General features: G+C 41.5%; 1 protein-coding gene across 3 annotated transcripts in view; it reads right to left on the bottom strand.

The window, feature by feature from the left end:
• Positions 1-20,697, bottom strand: part of Baz1a (bromodomain adjacent to zinc finger domain 1A) — a 75,930-nt gene that overhangs the window by 42,916 nt on the left and 12,317 nt on the right. For all 3 annotated transcript variants that reach the window (XM_075947441.1, XM_075947439.1, XM_075947440.1), the window contains exons 4-5: positions 9,097-9,240; positions 1,229-1,330 (exon numbers count right to left, since the gene is read on the bottom strand). In XM_075947441.1, the coding sequence (XP_075803556.1) occupies positions 1,229-1,330; positions 9,097-9,240 (246 nt within the window). The remainder of the gene's footprint in view (positions 1-1,228; positions 1,331-9,096; positions 9,241-20,697) is intronic.

Raw genomic sequence — 20,697 nt, 5'->3', positions numbered from 1 at the left:
CAATATATAACACACAAGTGACTGAATTAAACAGTTTTTGAAGAAATACAAATGGTCAATAAACATGAAAAAATGTTCAATATCCTTGGCCATCATGACAATGCGTATTAAAACTACATCAAGGTTCTATTCATCCAAGAAAATATTGCTACCATCAAGAAAGCAAAACAAAGCAAAACGGGCTGGACAGAGAGGGTTCAGTGGTTAAGGAAATGTGCTGTTTTTGCTGGGGCCAAGGTTTGGTCCCCAGTACTCAGGTCAAGTGGCACATAGCTGCCTGTAACTCCAGTTTCAGGGTGATCTAACACCTCTGGTACCCATGAGCACCCACAGTCATGTGCACATACCCCCACATAATTATAAGTAAGTGTTTGAAAACAGAATGCACGAGCAGTTGTGGTGCTCTTTAAGCACAGGCAGGCAGATCTCCGAGTTTGCGTGCAAGATCAGGCTGGTTTCCATAAGGAGTTTCAGGCCTGCCAAAACTACACAGTGGGACCCTGTTCCCCACCCACAAACAACCACCACATCCCCCCCAAAACAAAACAAACACTAGTGAACATGGGGGAAAGGGCCCGTATATACTATCAACGGTGGTGTAATTTAGAAAAACCAGCATGTGAGAGAGAGATGCCATGCGACAGAGCTCAGGTGGAGGGGCTTTTTATTGGGGAAAAGTGAATGGGAAAAGGGAGGAAGGGGAGAGGGGAGACCGGCCTCTGGGGACAGGAGTGGCTGAAGAGAAGAGGGAGAGACAGACAGACAGAAAGAGGGAGAGATGGCAGGTGGGCAGGACCCTTTTAAAAGGAAACATAGTGAATGTGTGCAGGTGGTGCTCTTAGTGGCTCCAGCTGAGGACGGATACCCCAAGGTCGGGCCAGTACAGACAGCTGAATACTAACAGATGGGAACATGAATTGGCCTATTTGGGTAGAGGAAGGGGACCAGTGTGGGCAGCGAGAAAGAACAGTGAGATAAACACAGCGAATATGATGTACACTCGTACTTCGTGTAACAGACAGCCTACTAACAAAGTCCTTAACTCATTAGCTTGGAAACCACTTGGACTTAGTTACTAATTCAAACCAGGGGCTCAGGATCATTTTATTACTGCTTTAAATATATAAACGTACACTTAATTTAAAAACACCATCAATTATTTGCAACATTCTCCACTTGTTTACTTATTTCTCTTTTAGATGCCTATAAAGGAAACATTGAGTTTTACCTGATTTGCGTTGCTTTTACGATAGCAGGCTCATACACTTCCTTTTTAGTGGGCTGCACCTTGTACCTGAATAATAAGGGATCAACTGCATCTTTTTTCTTCCTAAAAAGAAGAGGGGACAGACCCAAATCAGTTAGTCATTTTCCAACATGAGATTCTTAAGACTTCATTTCTTTGTACACTGTAGTAATAGAATCTTTTTCTTTTTTCTTTTGAAGCAGGGTCTCACTATAACTCTAGATGGCCTTGAACTCACAGAGAACAAGCTGCCTCTGCCTCCAAGTACTGTGACTGGAGATAAACTCTACACCAGCTATAATACAATCTTATGTGGTTTTATTTGGACTAATATTTTTGTAAGTTAGATAGCGTTTCACATTGTATTAGCTAATAATAAATACTACTTATTAATTTCCAGCTACTTTATTCACTCAAGGGAATTTTACTGAATGCATAATTAAAATGCCTACCTAAGATTCAATCATGCCTTGTAGTGTTTTGGCTAATACAATGTGAAATGCTATCCAATTTTTTAAAAATGTTATATCTATACATACACAGATAGATAGGGTCTCAGATGATTTGGGCTGGCTTTGAGTTCATTCCATAGTTGAGAGTAACTTTTAACTCCTGGCCTTGCTTTCACCTGCCCAGTTTAGATTACAGGCATGTGCTACCACTTTCAGTGTATGTGTGGTTGGGAATTGAACATGCATGCTAGTAAGTAAGTATTCTACCAACTGAGCTATACCCAGTCTCTATGTCAGAAAACTTGGAGGGGAAGAAATGAGGAAAAATAAAGGGAAAGTGGGCATAGGGGCATGCTGTCTGTAATCCCAGCACTCGGGAACTAGGAGGTGTAAGGATCAGAAATTCAACATCATTCTTAGCTACATAGAAAGTTGCAAGCTAGCCTGGGTACTTCAAAAGAAAAGAAAAAAAATAGGTTTCTTAAAATCGCTTTTAACTTTCTTCATAGTAGCAAGCTTGGGCCTGGTGGTTTAAGTCTGTGAACCCAGCTATTCAGGAGGCTAAGGCATACGATTAAGGTTACAAATTGAGTCAAGGTCATTTTGGGTAATTTAGTGAAATCCTGTCTCCAAATAAAAGTAAAAAGGTCAATGGTAGAATACTTGTCTAGCTAAAGCACATGTATACAGATGACAAACAGTACAGCCAATCCTCACTCCAGCTAACGTCTCACTAATGTTACAGGTCTATCTACTCATTCACCATTCACTCAGCAGTTGAAAGCCTGCAGTAATCAGATATTAATTGTAATAACAAAAGTCATTTTTATTTTATTAAAATAAAAATGCTAGGAGATATGCCTGGAGGTAGTGGCCCACACCGTTAATCTAAGCCCTTGGGAGGCAGAGGTAGGCGAATCTGACTTTGAGGCCAGCCTGGTATATATGGAGCAAGTTCCAGGGAAACCGAGGAAGAAAAAAACTGAAGAGCCTGAGGTAAAAGTGTACACATTTAACACAAGAAGCAGGACCATGAGGAGAAAGAGACTCATTCAGTCAGAGAGGGTGGCAATAGTGTTAATGGAGCTTTGCTGCAGGCCTTTCAAGAAACTTCCTTTGAGGTAAAAATCGTAACTTCCTTCTTTCTAAGGAAGTATGATCTCCAAAGCCCAACAAAAATGATTCCTATTATGTGAACTAACCTACCAAACTGGGAGAATACAGAGCTAATGTCCATTTTAATTGCTGCCCTCTCTTGCTGCTCCATGCCTAGGTCGACACAGAGGAGAGATTTCCTTGAACTTCATCTCCATCACAGCTGCTGACCTGCCACTTCGATACCAGCAAGGAAAACCATCTGAGAACTGATGAGGGCAGATCTGTTTGTGCAGTAACACACTCACACCAGATATACCTATGGTGTTAAATCACTGCTCCAGTTAGCCAGCCCACTACATCAGGGGATTCAATAAACCACTCCAAAGTATGTGGGGCCAGAGGTGGAGTACTCCTGCAATCCCAGTACTTGGGAGGCTGAGATGGAGCATTATAAGTTCGAGGTCAGCCTGATCTAACCTAAGGCGCTCTATGCTGCATAGTGAGACCCTGTCTCAAAAGACCCAAGTATTTGGGGTTTGGGGGATGCTCATCTGAACAAAACACTACAGCATAATGCCTACTTTTCAAAGCATTTGAAATGATAAGAAATCTATAAACGAATACATGCATATGCAACACTGTGCCACTTTCTATCAGGAGTTTGACTGAGCATGTGCAGCCAAGAAGGGTGGTAGTGAGTTCCTGGAAGAAATCTTCCACAGATACTGGGGAAAGTTTATTGTATTTATTCACAACAAGATATGTTACATAAATGTTTCTCTCTCACACACAAACATTCTACCAAATAGCAATTTATTTATAGTTGATAAAGGAAAAATTAAGATTTCAATAGACTGGAAATAATCTATTGCATTTTCAATATGAAACCTGTTTTTTAAGAAATCATCAAGTTAGCCAGGCAGTGGTGGTATATACCATTAATCCCAGCACTAGAGAGGCAGAGAAAAGTGGGTTTCTGTGAGTTCGACAGCCTGGTCTACAGAGCTAATTCAAAGACAACCAAGGCTATATACTGAGAAACCCTGTCTTGAAAAACAAAAACAAAAAAGATGAAGCTAGGTTCACTAGAAGCCTGCTGCAGTGAGAACCTATAGACAATCACTTTGTCAGGAGGCAAAGTGACACACACACACACCCCTCTCTCTCTCTAAAAACCTCATCACCCTAACTAACAGTCCAGTTACCATGACAGCTAGATTATATCACATAAAAGGAATTCAGTGAATGTAAAATTTTGAAATAAGTTAGGTGTGGTAGATCATACATATAACTCCAGTACTCAAGAGACAGAGGCAGGAGGATGCCAACTTTGGACCCAGACTGGTTAGTAAGTTTGAGGTAGCTTGAACTAACATAGCAAGAGCCTATCTTAAAAGAAAAAGAAGAAGAAGAAGAGGAGGAGGAGGAGGGGGGGAGGAGGGAGGAGGAGGAAGAGGAAAAGAAGAAGAAGAAGAAGAAGAGGAGGAAGAGGAGGAGGAAGAGGAAGAGAAGAAGAAGACGAAGAAGAGGAGGAGGAGGAGGAGGAGGAGAAAATTATATGCTGTGGGATAATGGTCTTGTGCCCCATCACTTATATTTTAAATAAACACTGATTGGCCAGTAGCCAGGCAGGAAGTATAGACGGGGTGACCAGGCAGGAAGTAAGCACAGGGTAACAAGTATTCTGAGAAGAGGAAAGTTTCAATCTGCAGTTGACACCCAGAACAGAGGAAGCACTATCTTAAAATCAACAGAACAAACTCACCCATACTTGACACACCTTACTCAGATTGCTAACTGTTAATATCTTAGCCAAGAGTGTCTCCCTAGTTCAGTTTTCAGAGAGCTTGTGGTTACAGATAAATTTCAGCATTTGGATACAGACAGAATGGTTAGGCCCACTGCCTAACAAGTAATTACATACATTGGTCTCACCACTTCTAAAACACAGTTCAAATGTTTACTTAGTACTATAAATAATAACCAGGAAGTTAACTTTAATAAAAAGGGCTCACAGATACCTAAGATTTAAATAATTCTAACCTATGGTGTTACCTCTTGCCTAGGCTAGTGTTATCTCCATCTTGTTCTAATTATAAGACGATTAAAGGCTGTGAGCTAGGCATAATGGTGCATGCCTATTTGTAAATCCAGCACTTCAGATGTAAAGGCAGGAGGATCTATAATTAATTCAAAGCTATCCTTGACTTCAATATAGAATTTGAGACCACTCTGGATTTTATGAGATCCTGTCTTTAAAAAAATGCTATGTCTAAAGGTCAAAATCTGAGCAAGAATATGACTTTTTCTTGTTCTTTATAAAGATCTAATTCTGGCACAAAAAAAATTAGCCATTCTGTAAGAGCGTTGGGCTATTTAAGAATAATGGCATAAGCTGTGCATGGAGGCACACACTTTTAATTCCAGCACTTGTAGACAGATGCAGGAGGATCTCTGCAAGTTCCTGTCCAGCCAGGGCTACATAGTGAGATCCTGTCTTAAAAATCAAACAAAGAGAGTCAAACATTATGAAGATGTCCAAAGCTAAGATATCCAAAACTGGGGTCAGGAAAGGAAATAAATAAACAAATAAATAAACAAACAAACAAACAAACGGGCAGAGGCTATAAATGGACACTTCTCCAAAGAAAGAAGATATCCAAGTGACCAACAAACACACAAGAGGATACTCATAACCTCGGCATTAGAAATTCAAATTAGCCGGGCAGTGGTGGCAGAGGCAGGAGGATCTCTAAGTTAGCGGCCAGTCTGGTTTTCAAGAGCTAGTTCCAGGACAGTAAGAACTGTTACACAGAGAAACCCTGTCTCAAAACAAACAAAACAAGAATAATAAGAAATTCAAATCAAATCACAAGTATTGCTTTATACTTACATGGATGGGCATAATTTTAGAAGAGAAAATATTAAGGACTGATAAAGATGCAACAAAATCACTTGCAAACTGCTAAGTGAGAACATAAACATAGAAGGTGAGAAAGACAGCCAGAGCTACACAGTGTGAGCCTTGTCTCAAAAGAAAAAATTTCTAAAACTGCAAACACATTGTATCAAAAGAAAAAAATATTTATAAGAGACACGTTAGCCAAAATATATACAAACTTAAAAACTCAACAGCAAGAAAATGTACAACTCAATTAAAATATGGGCAAAAGATCTGACCAGATACCTCTCCAAAAGAAATCACATAGATGAAAATGTGAAAAGATGTTCTACATCAGCTGTGCTTAGGAAAGAGAAAATAGAGACAGCATTGAGGTACTACCACCCGGCTTCAAAACAGTCAGGACCCAGGTCAGTGAGAGTCCTGAGGAGCACACGCCCTCACTCGCTGCTGGTGGAAAGAAAAAGGCACAACTGGAAGATGGTTGAAACTAAATACAGGAGATGGGGCTAGCTCAGTGGGTAAGCTGCTTGCTGTACAAGCTCAAAGGCCTGCAACTGTAGTCACAGTGCTGGAAAGGCGAGACAGGGCAACTCTCCAGGGCTTTCTGCCCAACCAGCCCAATGAGCTCCAAGTCCTAACGAGAAATCCTGTCTGCAAAAATAAGGCAGATGGCATGTGCAGAGGAACGCGACCTAAGGCCGTCCTCTGTCCTCTGAGTATCATGTGAATACACACCTGCACACACATGCACGTGCAGAGGAACGCGACCTAAGGCTGTCCTCTGTCCTCTGAGTATCATGTGAATACACACCTGCACACACATGCACGTGCAGAGGAACGCGACCTAAGGCCGTCCTCTGTCCTCTGAGTATCATGTGAATACACACCTGCACACACATGCATGTGCAGAGGAACGCGACCTAAGGCTGTCCCCTGTCCTCTGAGTATCATGTGAATACACACCTGCACACACATGCATGTGCAGAGGAACGTGACCTAAGGCTGTCCTCTGTCTATCATGTGAATACACACCTGCACACACATGCATGTGCAGAGGAACGCGACCTAAGGCTGTCCTCTGGGTATCATGTGAATACACACCTGCACACACATGCACGTGCAGAGGAACGCGACCTAAGGCTGTCCTCTGAGTATCATGTGAATACACACCTGCACACACATGCATGTGCAGAGGAACGCGACCTAAGGCTGTCCTCTGGGTATCATGTGAATACACACCTGCACACACATGCATGTGCAGAGGAACGCGACCTAAGGCTGTCCTCTGGGTATCATGTAGATACACACCTGCACACACATGCATGTGCAGAGGAACGCGACCTAAGGCTGTCCTCTGGGTATCATGTAGATACACACCTGCACACACATGCATATGCAGAGGAACGCGACCTAAGGCTGTCCTCTGTCCTCTGAGTATCATGTGAATACACACCTGCACACACATGCATATGCAGAGGAACGCGACCTAAGGCTGTCCTCTGTCCTCTGAGTATCATGTGAATACACACCTGCACACACATGCACGTGCAGAGGAACGCGACCTAAGGCTGTCCTCTGGGTATCATGTAGATACACACCTGCACACACATGCATATGCAGAGGAACGCGACCTAAGGCTGTCCTCTGGGTATCATGTGAATACACACCTGCACACACATGCATATGCAGAGGAACGCGACCTAAGGCTGTCCTCTGTCCTCTGAGTATCATGTGAATACACACCTGCACACACATGCACGTGCAGAGGAACGCGACCTAAGGCTGTCCTCTGGGTATCATGTAGATACACACCTGCACACACATGCATGTGCAGAGGAACGCGACCTAAGGCTGTCCTCTGTCCCCTGGGTATCATGTGAATACACACCTGCACACACATGCATATGCAGAGGAACGCGACCTAAGGCTGTCCTCTGTCCTCTGAGTATCATGTGAATACACACCTGCACACACATGCACGTGCAGAGGAACGCAACCTAAGGCTGTCCTCTGGGTATCATGTAGATACACACCTGCACACACATGCATATGCAGAGGAACGCGACCTAAGGCCGTCCTCTGGGTATCATGTAGATACACACCTGCACACACATGCATGTGCAGAGGAACGCGACCTAAGGCTGTCCTCTGGGTATCATGTGAATACACACCTGCACACACATGCATGCATACCATATGTACCTACAAAACAAAACTTAAAAAAGTAACAAAAACCCTAAACACATTCTTATGTGGTCTAGCATTCATATTCCTTGATATTTACCCAAATATGCAAAAAGCTTACATCTATACAGAAGCCTGCCATGTATGTTCACATCCGTTTTTATTTGAAATTGCCAACACACAGAAGCAACAAACGTCCTTCAGCAGGTAACTGACAAGTAGTTGATGAGATGACTCAGGTAAAGGCACCCCCAAGGACCTAGTGATCTGAGTTCCACATGCAGAACCCATGTGGTGGAAGGGAACAACCTGGCTCCCATATATCCTATGACCCCCCAAAGGCGAGCTGTAGCACACATGCACCGACACATAAACATAATAAATAAATGTTGGCTGGAGAGATGGCTTAGTGGATAAGGGCACTGGCTGCTCTTCCAGAGGTCCTGAGTTCAATTCCCAGCACCCACATGGTGGCTCACAACTATCTGTAGTGGGGATCAGATTTCTTTTCTTTTGTTGTTGTTGTATACATAAAATTCATCAATAAACTAAATAAATAAAAATAATAATTTAAGATCATACAATATTATCCATGCAAAAAGGAAACAAGCTCTTATCAAAGAGATATAGTAAAAATGCAAATGCATGTGCTCAAGTGAAAGAAGCCAGTCAGTAAAGGCGACATTCTGGAAAGCGTAAAAGAACGGGACCAATAGAAGAATAAGAGATTGCCTGGAGTTGCAGGAACAGAGCGGAACACAGAAGAATGAAGCTTACTTGAAACTGCTACTGAAGAGCCATCTCAGGCATAGGTAAAGTGCTTGCCTGCACCCATGAGGATCTAGGTTCAATCTCCAGCACAAGAAACAAACTGCTTTGTTTGTTTTGGTTTTCCAAGACAAGGTCTCATTATGTAGCCCTTGGCTGACTACTCACTATACAGTCCAAGTTGGTCTCAAACTCAGAGATCTGCCTACCTCTGCCTCCCAACTGCCGGGACTCCCAAGGGCATGGACTGTCACACCCAGGAAGTAAACTGTTAATTCAGCTAAGCAGAATTAACCAGGTTTACATTTTAACATCTACCATCTGTTGTTGAAATGTATTATTTATGGATGGCATACACGTTATGACTATAAAAGGAGAAGCAGGAAAGAGAAACATTGCAATAGACAACCATCAATCTGACCACTAAGTCACAAACTACTTACCCCTGTTGAAAAGAGCTGCTTTGTGTTTCTGAATCATCACTGTCACTGATGATAATAGTCTCTCCATCAACACTGCTCATGTGCCCATTAGCAAAACCATTTTGATGTAAAGGAGGGAGGACTTCCAAGATTCTACACTGCAGTCTAAAAGAACACAATCACAAAATACAAGTCACTTGACATTTTATAACACAACACTCAGAAGTCTGCTATTCTGAATAACTCAGTATTTACTTATTTAATTTCATGTCAGATGGGTAATGTGCTTATGTTGTAATAAAGTTTAAAAGAGATACATATTACTATTAATATAACCCAGATGTCATTCATATACTACAATAGGGACTGTTTTTGAAGACTATGGCTTGACTAAATAATTTAACTAAAAAGAAAACTTGCCATCTAATTTTGAAATCCAGTTGATAAGATTCCTGGGCTGGGGATGTGGCCAGCTGGTAGAGTGCTTGTCAGCATACACAAACCATGGACTCAACCCCCAGAACTACAAATAACAAGTAAAAGAACGATTTCTGGGTGTGTTTTTGAGGGTCTTTCTAGAGAAGATAGAGGTGTGAGCCAGTGGGATCGGTGGGAAGGTTTGTCATCCATGCTGGAAGCAAAACCCAACTAGTTTCTGCGAATATTATACTCAACAAAAGGCAGGAGAAGGTAAATTCACCTTCTTCCTAGGATGCCCTACTCTCCCTTGAGGAGAACTCCAGAGATTTCCTGGGCTCTGGTACCTGCAGCACCCACTTCACCGTTCTCAGGCAGGCATTCAGCTCCAGACTGAGCGCTGTGCCATCAGCCAGGCTCCTGTTTCAGAAGCCTTCAGATATGGACCGAGCAATGCTACGGTGCTGATCTCTGGTGATCCATTTGTGCCAACTTCACCTTCAGAACCTAGAGAGCCAGCTCTCTTAAATATTCTTCCTCCCGCTCCATACCTCCTCCCCCAATAGTCATTCTATTTGTTCATCTGGAGAACTGTATCAACTAACAGTAATAGAAAAAAATTTCACTTGCTTTTTCCAAAATCCCTCTTGCTGCAAATTCATTTCGAATTTTGAAATCAATCTACTTTTCACTGCTCACTATGTACCCCCGCCCCAAACTACACACACATTAGAAAAAACAAACCCTTTCCCTCGTGGCCAGATATCTTCACTCAATGAAATGTTCTCCCTTTCTGAATTCAACCTCGCATGCACACAGCATGGAGTATCTACTCCTGGAAGCTGTCCATTAATACCCACATGTGCACTGTGGCATGGACACATGGACATAAACAGACACATACACAATGTCATGAGAAATAAAAAGGGGCTGGAGAGTTGGCTCAGCGGTTAAGAGCACTGGCTGCTCTTCCAGAGGTCCTGAGTTCAATTCCCAGCAACCATGTGGTGGCTCACAACCATCTGTAATGAGATCTGGTGCCCTCTTCTGGCCTGCATGTCTACCTGCAGGCAGAACACTGTATACATAATAAATAAATAAAATCTTTAAAAAAAAAAAAAGAAATAAAAAAGAAGCACTTGTACACACACGTCCACTATTCATAATATCCAAAAATAGAAATGATTCATATGTCCATCAATTGCAAAACAACTAAAATTTGTTGTTAAATATCCAATATAATGGAATATTATAGGGGGGACAAAGTGGACATGGAGGCATGTGCCCATGATCCCATCACTAGGAAGCAGAAGCACAGGAAACTTTAAGTTTAATCCCAGTCTGAGTTCCATACATACAGTTTGTCTCAAAAGGAACTGCACACTTGTGTATACGGTACAGACAAATCTTGAAAACATTATGCTAAAAGAAAAGGCCAGGCATAAAATACAACACAATGTAGGACTCCCTGTATATTAGTTTCCAGAATAAGAAAATCCACAGAGACAGTAAACAGAGGGGTGGATACCAGAAAAGTCGGTGCGGGCTGTAGTGGAAAGGGTAATGAGTGCTAATTCGTACAGGTTTCATTCTAGGTGTTGAATTTTCTAAAATTAGACTGTGGTGATGGCTGTAAAACAGTATATTTAAAAAACATTTAACAGGGGGCTGGAGAGATGGCTCAGAGGTTAAGAGCACTGACTGCTAGCACTTCAGAGGACTTGAGTTCAATTTCCAATAACCACACGGTGTTTCACAACCATCTATGAGACTTAATGCCCTCTTCTGGCCAGTAGGTGCACATGCAGGCAGAACACTGTATACACAATAAATCTTTAAAAAAATTTCAACAATAAAGCCGGGCGGTGGTGGCGCACGCCTTTAATCCCAGCACTCGGGAGGCAGAGGCAGGCGGATCTCTGTGAGTTCGAGACCAGCCTGGTCTACAGAGCTAGTTCCAGGACAGGCTCCAAAGCCACAGAGAAACCCTGTCTCAAAAAACCAAAAAATAAAAAAAAAAAAAAAAATAAAAAATAAAAAAAAAAAAAAAAAAAAAAATTTCAACAATACACATTTCAAATGAACTAATTTTATGATAAGTGAAATATATATTCAAGTTACTAAGACTAACAGCTGGGACTTGGGAGATGTCTCAGTGGTTTAGAGCACTCACTCTTCTTCCCAAAGACAGGGGTTCAGTTCCCAGGACACACAGGTCTGCTCACAACCAGCTGTAACATGGTACACAGACAGAAATGCAGACAAAACACCCATACACATAAAATAAATAAATGAAAAAATAACAGGTAAACTAGACCTGCAGAACATAGTAATTTAAGAAGCAGGAGCAAGCAGTGGTGGGGTTACATCTACCATTCTTCTATAACTCAGGGAATCCAGGTAGGCCTTACTAAAATATCCTTATCATGTGAATTCCTACTAATGAGGTTTATCTGAGAAAATGGCGAGCCCACATTAGATACCGTGCTATTCATGAGCATGGCACTTCAGGAGCAAAGGTGCACATGCTGTGTGCAACCCAAATCTCATCTCTGGAACCTACAGAAAGGTAGTTGGAAGATTCCACTCAGTTGTCCTTTGACCTCTACAAGTGTAAAACACCACACACACAAAATAATAATAATAACAACAACAATAATTAATAATAATAAATAAAATTTGGGGAGAGATGATTCAGTTACATTGAACACTGCTGTTGCGGTAGACCCAAGTTCATTTCCCAGCACTGACATCAGATGGCTCATAGGGGCCTGTAATTCAAGTTCTAGTGGACTCCCATCTGGCCTCTGCAGGCACCCACAGTCAAGTACACAAACCCACATGTACACGCATAATTTAATGTAACAAAAATAAATCTAAAATAAATAATATTTTTAAATGGCTGTATTTTAATTGCTGTATTTAATTTTAATATTTTAATTGCTGAGATGGCTCAGCAATTAAGAGCACTTATTGCTCTTGCAGAGAGATCCTGAGTTCAGTTCCAGCACCCACATCAGGAGGTCACAGCTGCCAGTAACTCCAGTTCCAAGGAGAGCCAATACCTCTGGTCCCCTTGGGCACCTATACTCATATGCACATAACCCCACACATAATTCTTTTAATATACTTAAAGTCTTAATTACTGAACAATGCCAATGATTAGGAGCCGTTGCTTGCTCCTATAGAGGACTGGAGTTGGGTTTCCAGCACCCACACTACAGCTTTTAACACCAGTCCTGGGGTATCTAATGCATGGAGTATGCACACATGCAGGAAATTACATATAAACATAAAAATCTTTTTAAAAACTGAAGAACAGAGAATACTTCCTAACTCATTCTATAAAACCTGAGATACAGTAAATACATGAAGAATTTCTACAACTGAAAGAAAAGCAATGCATTTTTTAAAAACTGGAAGAGCTGAGTAAAGACTTATCCAAAGAAGATATAAATGGCAAAGAGCATTAAAAGAGCTTATATCGGCAGGGCGGTAGTGTCACATAACTTTAATCCCAGTACTCGGAGGCAGAGGCAGGTGGATCTCTGTGAGTTCGAGGTCAGCTTGGTCTACAGAGCAAGTTCTAGGACAGGCTCCAAAACTACAAAAAAAAAACTGTCTTGAAAAACAAAACAAAACAAAACAAAAAAACCAAAAAACCCAGGGCTGCAGAGATGGCTCAGCGGTTAAGAACACTGACTGCTCTTCCAGAGGTCCTGAATTCAATTCCCAGCAACCATGTGGTGGCTCACAACAACCTATAATGAAACTGGGTGCCCTCTTCTGGCCTACAGGCAGGATACTGTATAAATAAATAAACATTAAAACAAACAAACAAACAAAAAGATGCTTGTCTCATCTATAAAACACAGAATCAAAATCGCAGTAAACAGACATATCCAGGAAGGTGGTGTTGCTAACAGTATTGGTAAGGCTGTAGAGAAATAAGAACCCGTGCTACAGAAACAGCATTTCCATCTCCCCAAAAAGTCAAACATAGGGTTATCATATAACCCATCAAGTCCACCTTAAAAATCTTTTAACAAAAAAATTAAAAACAAACCAGGCAGTAGTGGCGAAGGCTTTTAATGCCAGCACTTGGGAGGCAGAGGCAGGCAGATCTCTGTGAGTTCAAGGCCAGCCTAGTCTACAAAGTGAGTTCCAGGACAGTCAGGGCTGTTGAGAAACCCTATCTCAAAAAACCAAAAACTAAAAAATAAATAAAAACAAGTATTTAGATACTTGAACACCAATGTTTCTAATAGACCAAACATAGAATCAACCAACATGTCCACTCACAGATGAATGGATAAACAAACTGTGGTTATATAAACATAACAGACCATTACAACATAGAAAGAATGATGTTCCAATAAATTCTACAATATGAATGGACCCTGAAAATATTCATTGTGATAAGTCACAAAAGGACAAAGACTCGAGCCTGCTTTTATGGAGTATACAGAATGAGTTAAGTTTATACAGACAAAGTCGAATAAAGGTTACCAGGGGCTGGGGGAGGATAGAATCGGAAGTTATTGCCTAATGAGTACAGAGTTTCTGTTTGGAATGATGAAAATGTTCTAGAAATAGTGATGATAGTTATACAACACTGCGAACGCCACAGGATTTCACAATCAAAAATGATTAAAATGGTAAAGCTTGTTTTACACAACAAAAAAGAAACCTGTGTTATTGTCTTCAATGAATATACCTACACTGTCAGCAAATCGAAATGCTGTCTAAATACCTAAATGCTAGATAAATTTATGTCTACATGCTGATTTTCACATTGGCTGACAAAGTTTCTAAAGAGGAAAAACTGCAGGAAGTCACATTTAAAAACTTTCTAGGTAGTCTAGTAGATGGAGTTTAGTGATAAGACTCTGGAAACTGGAGACATGAAAGTAATCGAATAGGTTAGATTATTTATTTATTTTCTCTTTTAGGCAGGATCTAGCTAGTGCCAGATCTTTCTTATCTTTTTTTTTTTTCCTTCGAGACAAGGTTTCTCTGTGAAACAATCATGGCTATAGAACACACTCTGTAGATCAGGCTGGCCTCTAACTCATAGAGATCCCCCTGCCTCTGCCTCTGAGTGCTAGGACTAAAGGTGTGCAACACCACTGCCCGGCTTTTACTCACGTTTGCAGACTTAAATCTCATACCCAGGAATCACATTACCCAGTCTTCTAAGGCGATGAGGAAGCTTTCTGGGGACTCTGCACCGGCAGAGCCCATGCATTACTGATACTGATGGTGACGGTCATGACAGGAAAAGCCAGGTCTACTGACCCCGAGGTCCATATGGTGCAGAGTCTAAAAATAATCTTACAGTTGTCAGAGGGAAGGGTCTGACTGCAACAGGAACCATGGACGGCAAGAATTTGAGGTACTCATCTACTTAAAACCAAAGAAAGAATAGTAATTCCCTTACAGAGGAATTGGGAGGAAAGAAACCTGTACAGTATTGAGACACTGCCTAGAATGTGATACATATTAACTATAGCAACTGCATTAGCTATTGTCGATGCTGCTGTTAGCTATGTGTCACACCCAAACCACAGGCGCCACTCCTTTCCAAGCTTATCATGGCTAGGCCTCGCTTGGCTCAACTACCGTTACTCAAAATGCCAAATCAGAGTCTAATAGATTCCTCAGAAACTTAGCTTCTGTCTTTCAAATCTATTGCTACTATTTCTTAGTTCCAAAGAATCCAAAGATTGAGGTATAAAAAGAGCTAGAGGGTGGGCGGTGGTGTTGCATGTCCTAAACCCCAGCACTCTGGAGGCAGAGGCAGGCAGATCTCCGTGAGTTTGAGGCCAGCCTGGTCTACAGAGTGAGTGCCAGGACAGCCAGAGCTACACAATGAAACCCCGTCTAGAAAAAAAGAAAACAAACAAAAAAAGCTAGAGAATCATGAAATAATTATCATTGGCAGTATAGACTTCAAGTCGTATTTGTTTCAGAAAATGGAAAACTACCTTAACAATCGTGATCTAAGAACTGCACCTCAAGAGATCTATTGCTTGCTCACTCTGGGGACGAGAGAAGCAGATGTAGTGTTCATGAATAGCATGGGAGCAGGTGCTTACAGGGACAGAAATGTTCTGTATCCAAAGTACAATGTCAATATCCTGGATGTGATACTGTTATCAGCATTTTGCAAGATAATATCATTGGGAAAACCTTTACTATCTTACAACTGTACGTGAAGTATTTATCTCAAAACAGCAGTTTTAAGATGTTAATGATAAATGTAAGAAATATTAACTCTGATTACAAGTATTTACTTCACATAAAAGAAATTAATAAGGGATAAAAATAATGGATATTATGCATGTTACTTTCTGAATAACCCCAAAGTCAAGGCCAGCCTGCGTTGCAAAGTAAGTTGAGGCCAGTCTAAGCAAAATAAACAAGAATCTATCTCAAAACAAAACCAGAAACAAAGGCTATTATGGTAGGACGGCTCAGCAGGTACAGGCGCCTGCCACCAAGCTTGGTGATGTTGAGTCTGATACCCAGAATCTACATGGTGGAAGGAAAGAACCATGGCCATCCTTTGATTTCCATGAGGCATACCCCCTCCCACGTAAGTACATAAGTGTAAAAACTAACAACTGTCCTGAGTAGTTTTTTTTTTAATTAAAACATATTTTATCAGGCACTGTTACGTGCCTCTAAGCCCAGCTACTCAGGATACTGAAGGAGTAGTAGGATCATGAGTTCAAGTCTAACCCAGGAAACAAAGCAGGCAAACAAACAAAAGCATATCATCATCTTAGCGTCATCAAGAAACAAGAATGAAAGGATTTTAGGTGCTGCTTAGGACATTTCCTGGCCAGGAACTGGTCATGTCGGTCTTACTACAGTTCACCCATGTTGCTCTGAAAGGCACTCTGACCAAAATCCAGCCGAGTGGAGAAGGGGACTCACTTAACTCACAATTCTTTTTTTTTTTTTTAAGATTTATTTATTTATTTATTATGTATGCAGTATTCTGCCTCCATGTATCCCTGCAGGCCAGAAGAGGGCACCAGATCTCATTACAGATGGTTGTGAGCCACCATGTGGTTGCTGGGAATTGAGCTCAGGATCTTTGGAAGAGCAGGCAAAATGCTCTTAACCTCTGAGCCATCTCTCCAGCCCCTTCACAATTCTTAAGTTAGGCTCACTGTTTTGGAGAAGCCAAAGACAGGACCTCAGGCAGCCAGTCACATTAGACCCACAGTCAGGAGTAAAAGAAGAGAAAAACATCCTCCCTTGCTTGCAAGCTCGTCTTGTTCAGGAATCCCAGGCCACTACAGAATGGTGCCAGCCACACAGCCTGGTTCTTCCTGTACTGACCAACAATCAAAACAACCCTCAACAGGCATGCCTGCAAACACCGAGAGCAGTAAATACATCTGTAATCCCAGACAGGACCAAGTTAACCCTGTCCCAAAAACAAGAATCAAGCATGTATGTGTTTAAATCAAAATAACTCCTCAATGTGACTACATTTTAATGACAACTCACCATTTGCATTAAAGATAATAATATAAAAAGAAACTCAGGTTATTAAAGTACTTGTACAAACTCAGGAACCTGAGCTTGATCCCCAGAACCAATATTGGGGGGGGGCTCTCTGTTCCTCCCAGTTCCAGAGTCAGCCTTGTCCCTGAGACACAAAGATTAAGGTCAAGGTGAACTGATTGGGCAGACTGAGTACCTGCGCTTCAATTCTGGCAACGTGGATACTGCTGCCATCAACTACTCTCCCCCGGCTTCACTGCCCATCACTTCATGATCCTTGGCACTGTCAGGGCTGAGAAAGTGAGGCTATCATCAATGGGAAGGCTATCTCCATCTTCCAGAAATAAGATTCAATCAACATCAAATGGGGTGATGCTGGTACCACATATGCTGTCTTCAGGACCACAGAGAAGAGAAGGGCCCAAGTGAAGCAGGCAGCACAGGTGTCACTGCCTCTTCACCTTCTGCTGTCCCTCCATGTTTGTGACAGGGCTCAACTACAAGAAGTATGACAACTCACTAGAAGATGTCTTGTAGTGACCCTCATCTCTGTCTCTCAAATAATGAAAATTACAGACAAGCAATACCAACTGAAGCCTGTAAATTTTGATACTAAAATTAGTATACTCACCAGGTTAAAAGGATTCTACAATTATTTATTTTCAAAGGTAATTAGAAAAACAATACTAAAATATAACAGCTTATGCTTTTTTTTACTAAATAGTATTTGTTTTAAAAGTTAACTCCCTTGGGGCCAAAGATACAACTGAGAGTGCACACTTGCCCATGTACGAGCCAGATCCTAGAACCCACACGCAACTCACAACTGCCTAGTCCCCAGGAATCTGAAACTCTCTTCTGGCCCATACACAAAGTACACATACATACATGCAAGCAAACATGTATGTTAAAGCTCTTAAAAAAAATTCTTTAAAAACTTAAAACTCAAATAGTATAGGGATCATATTTAAGAGACCCCTAGATATCAATGCAACTCTGGTTCAAATCCAAATCTGCTATATTATTTAGGCTGGGAAGTCTGCCAGTCAGCTAAAGGTCTGACATTATTGAAAGAAAATGCAGTTTCAGCTTGTATGGCAGTGTATGCAGTGGAAGAATACGTGAGCCCGTGGCATTCACTGATGGCCCCTTCTCGGCGTTGTCAGCATACTTTAACATACCTTCTGCCATCTATTTATTTCTAATCTACTCTGAACTCTTTCAGCTTCCACAACACCTTAACTACATGCCTTTTAAAACAGCTTGTATCTTTTAGTGATCCACAAACCCTAGTCTTATAATCAGGAATTATTTTTATGTATCTTCTTTAGACTTATTGTAGCCGTCATTCAAATATTTATATGTACAAATTGACAAAAGCTACCCAGCCCTGTGACCAAAAATAACTTCAGGAGCTGGGGAGATAGCGCAGTCACTGGGATATCTGCCATGCAAACATAAGGACCCATAGCCCATGCTAACATTTTTTTAAAAATAAAAACCAGTTATGCTGTCATGCGCAATCCCAGTGCTGCAGACAGATAGACCAGGAGGCTGATAATCAGCCAGTCCAGCCTAACAGGATGCTGCAGGGCAGTGTGAGGCCATCTTGGAAAAAAGCCACTAGAAGTTCACCCTGCACCCCTAAACAAATACCCCCAAACCTATAAACCAAATAAACAAAACTCCCAAAGAATCTACTTCAAAAAGACCCTACAAACAAAAGCCTGGAAGCTAGGAGTTGGAGAGATGGTTAAGAGCCCTTGATGCTTTTGCTGAGGACCCAGGTTTCATTCACAGCACCCACATGGTGGCTCACAGCCATCCTTAACTCCAGTCCCAGGGGATCAAAACCACCTTTGACTTCTAAAGGCACCAGGTATGCAAGTGGAGTACCGACATGCATGCAGGTAAAACACTCGTACATATGAAATCTAAACAACAAGAAGGCAAAACAAAAAACCCTGAGGGGTGGATGCCCATTATTCTCAGCACTTCAGAGGATGAGGCAGGATGATTCCAACTTTAAAGTCATCTTCAGCTATATTCAAGTTTGAGTAGACAGTTGAATTATGAGCTTGTCTCAAAGAAACGTATGTTGGGGAAATGAACTCAGTCAATAAAATGCTTACCAGTTTGATCCTCAGCACCCAGTGAAAAGACAAAACAATGTATTTGTAATCCTAGCGCTGGGGATGGCAGATACTTACCAATCCCCAGAGTTCCCTGGCTATCCAGTCTAACCATCCGGAAAGCTTCAGAAAGATACCCAACATCAACCTCTGCTTACTCACACCGACACATAACCAAGCACACACAAGTATGCACATACACACACAAGTAAGGTGAACACTTGATGCCAACTCTACATGTGTATGTGCACACACATGCACCAAAAATAAAAATGATCCTCTAATGTGAGAGGGTCGTAATGCCAATCTTCTCATTTTAGTAGGAGATTTAGGTCAATGGTTCTTGACTAGTGTGTACATTCTAGTCAGAGGTAAGGCACATGGACAAACACCAGCAATGACCTTCTACCCAATCTTGGATTTTCAGTTATCTCTAAGTTCACTATGTGGTCCAAAGATTGGGACTGTCTGTTCTTCTAGAGTACTACCTTAAACACAAAAAGTATTTTCCGGCAGACTAGAATCATTAACTTATTCTTAAATAAATCTGTTCTTCAGTTAGCATTTCCATGGGTACATGCTCACTCTAGGCACCTTCCCTCAGTTTGGTCTAAATTTTATACTATTTCTTCATTCAATTATTTAGATGAGGACTCACTATGTCACCCAGGATGGCTTTGACCTGATCACCCTGCCTCAGCCTTTTCAGGGCTGGGATTACAAGTGGGTCCCATCACGCCACACTGGCAGCTATTCTTTACTTCATTTGAGGAAGTTGTGACTCTGTCCTAATGCACAATATTTCTTCCTTTTTTTTAAAGAGTAATAGGAGAGTATGACTTGTGATTCACTGCACTGGGGTTAAGCATCTGCTTTCAAGTCTTTCAGGGATGCAAGAGGGAATCCGATTCCAAGTTATAATGGTTCGAACAGTAACAGTAGCCCTATTCAAAGAAAGAAGACAGAAACCATATGGCTCATTTAAAAATGAACAAAACCTGAAACAAACACATTTACGACAATATAACGAAAAACTTAACATGCTGGAAATTAAGATATCTCTTCCAAACATAACAAACAAAAGAAAGAGGGGGGAGAGAAAGGAGAGAGGAGAGGAGGAGAGAATAAGAGAGGAGAGGGGAGGGAAGAAAAATAAAGACAGAGGGGGAGCAAAGTATCTACACAATTGGGTTAAATGCTGAGCTACCATTTGGTTTGGCAAGCATCCAAAAGACCAAATCCTAAAGTGTTGGAACAAAGAATTGCTGAATTTCAGGAGGAAAGAGAAAAGGCTCCAATAAGAGAGTGATTGTGAGGAAAAACATGGAGAAAAGTAAAGAGTTCACCATTTTGATAATATGGGGAAATTTTCAGGTTGAAAGAGTACAAAGGCCCTGAGGCAGGGACCATGTCTGGCACCTCGGGAAGCAACATACATGTTTGCCTGGTGAATGGGGGAACTGTTCACTGCTACATCAATAGCCCAAATCAACATCTGGCACAAAGAAAGAGCACAGCATGCATATAAAGTAGAGCAGTTACTTCACACCCC

Source organism: Microtus pennsylvanicus, chromosome 14 (assembly GCF_037038515.1).
Source record: "Microtus pennsylvanicus isolate mMicPen1 chromosome 14, mMicPen1.hap1, whole genome shotgun sequence".
NCBI lineage: Eukaryota > Metazoa > Chordata > Mammalia > Rodentia > Cricetidae > Microtus > Microtus pennsylvanicus.
This window is presented reverse-complemented; position numbering and strand designations above follow the sequence as displayed.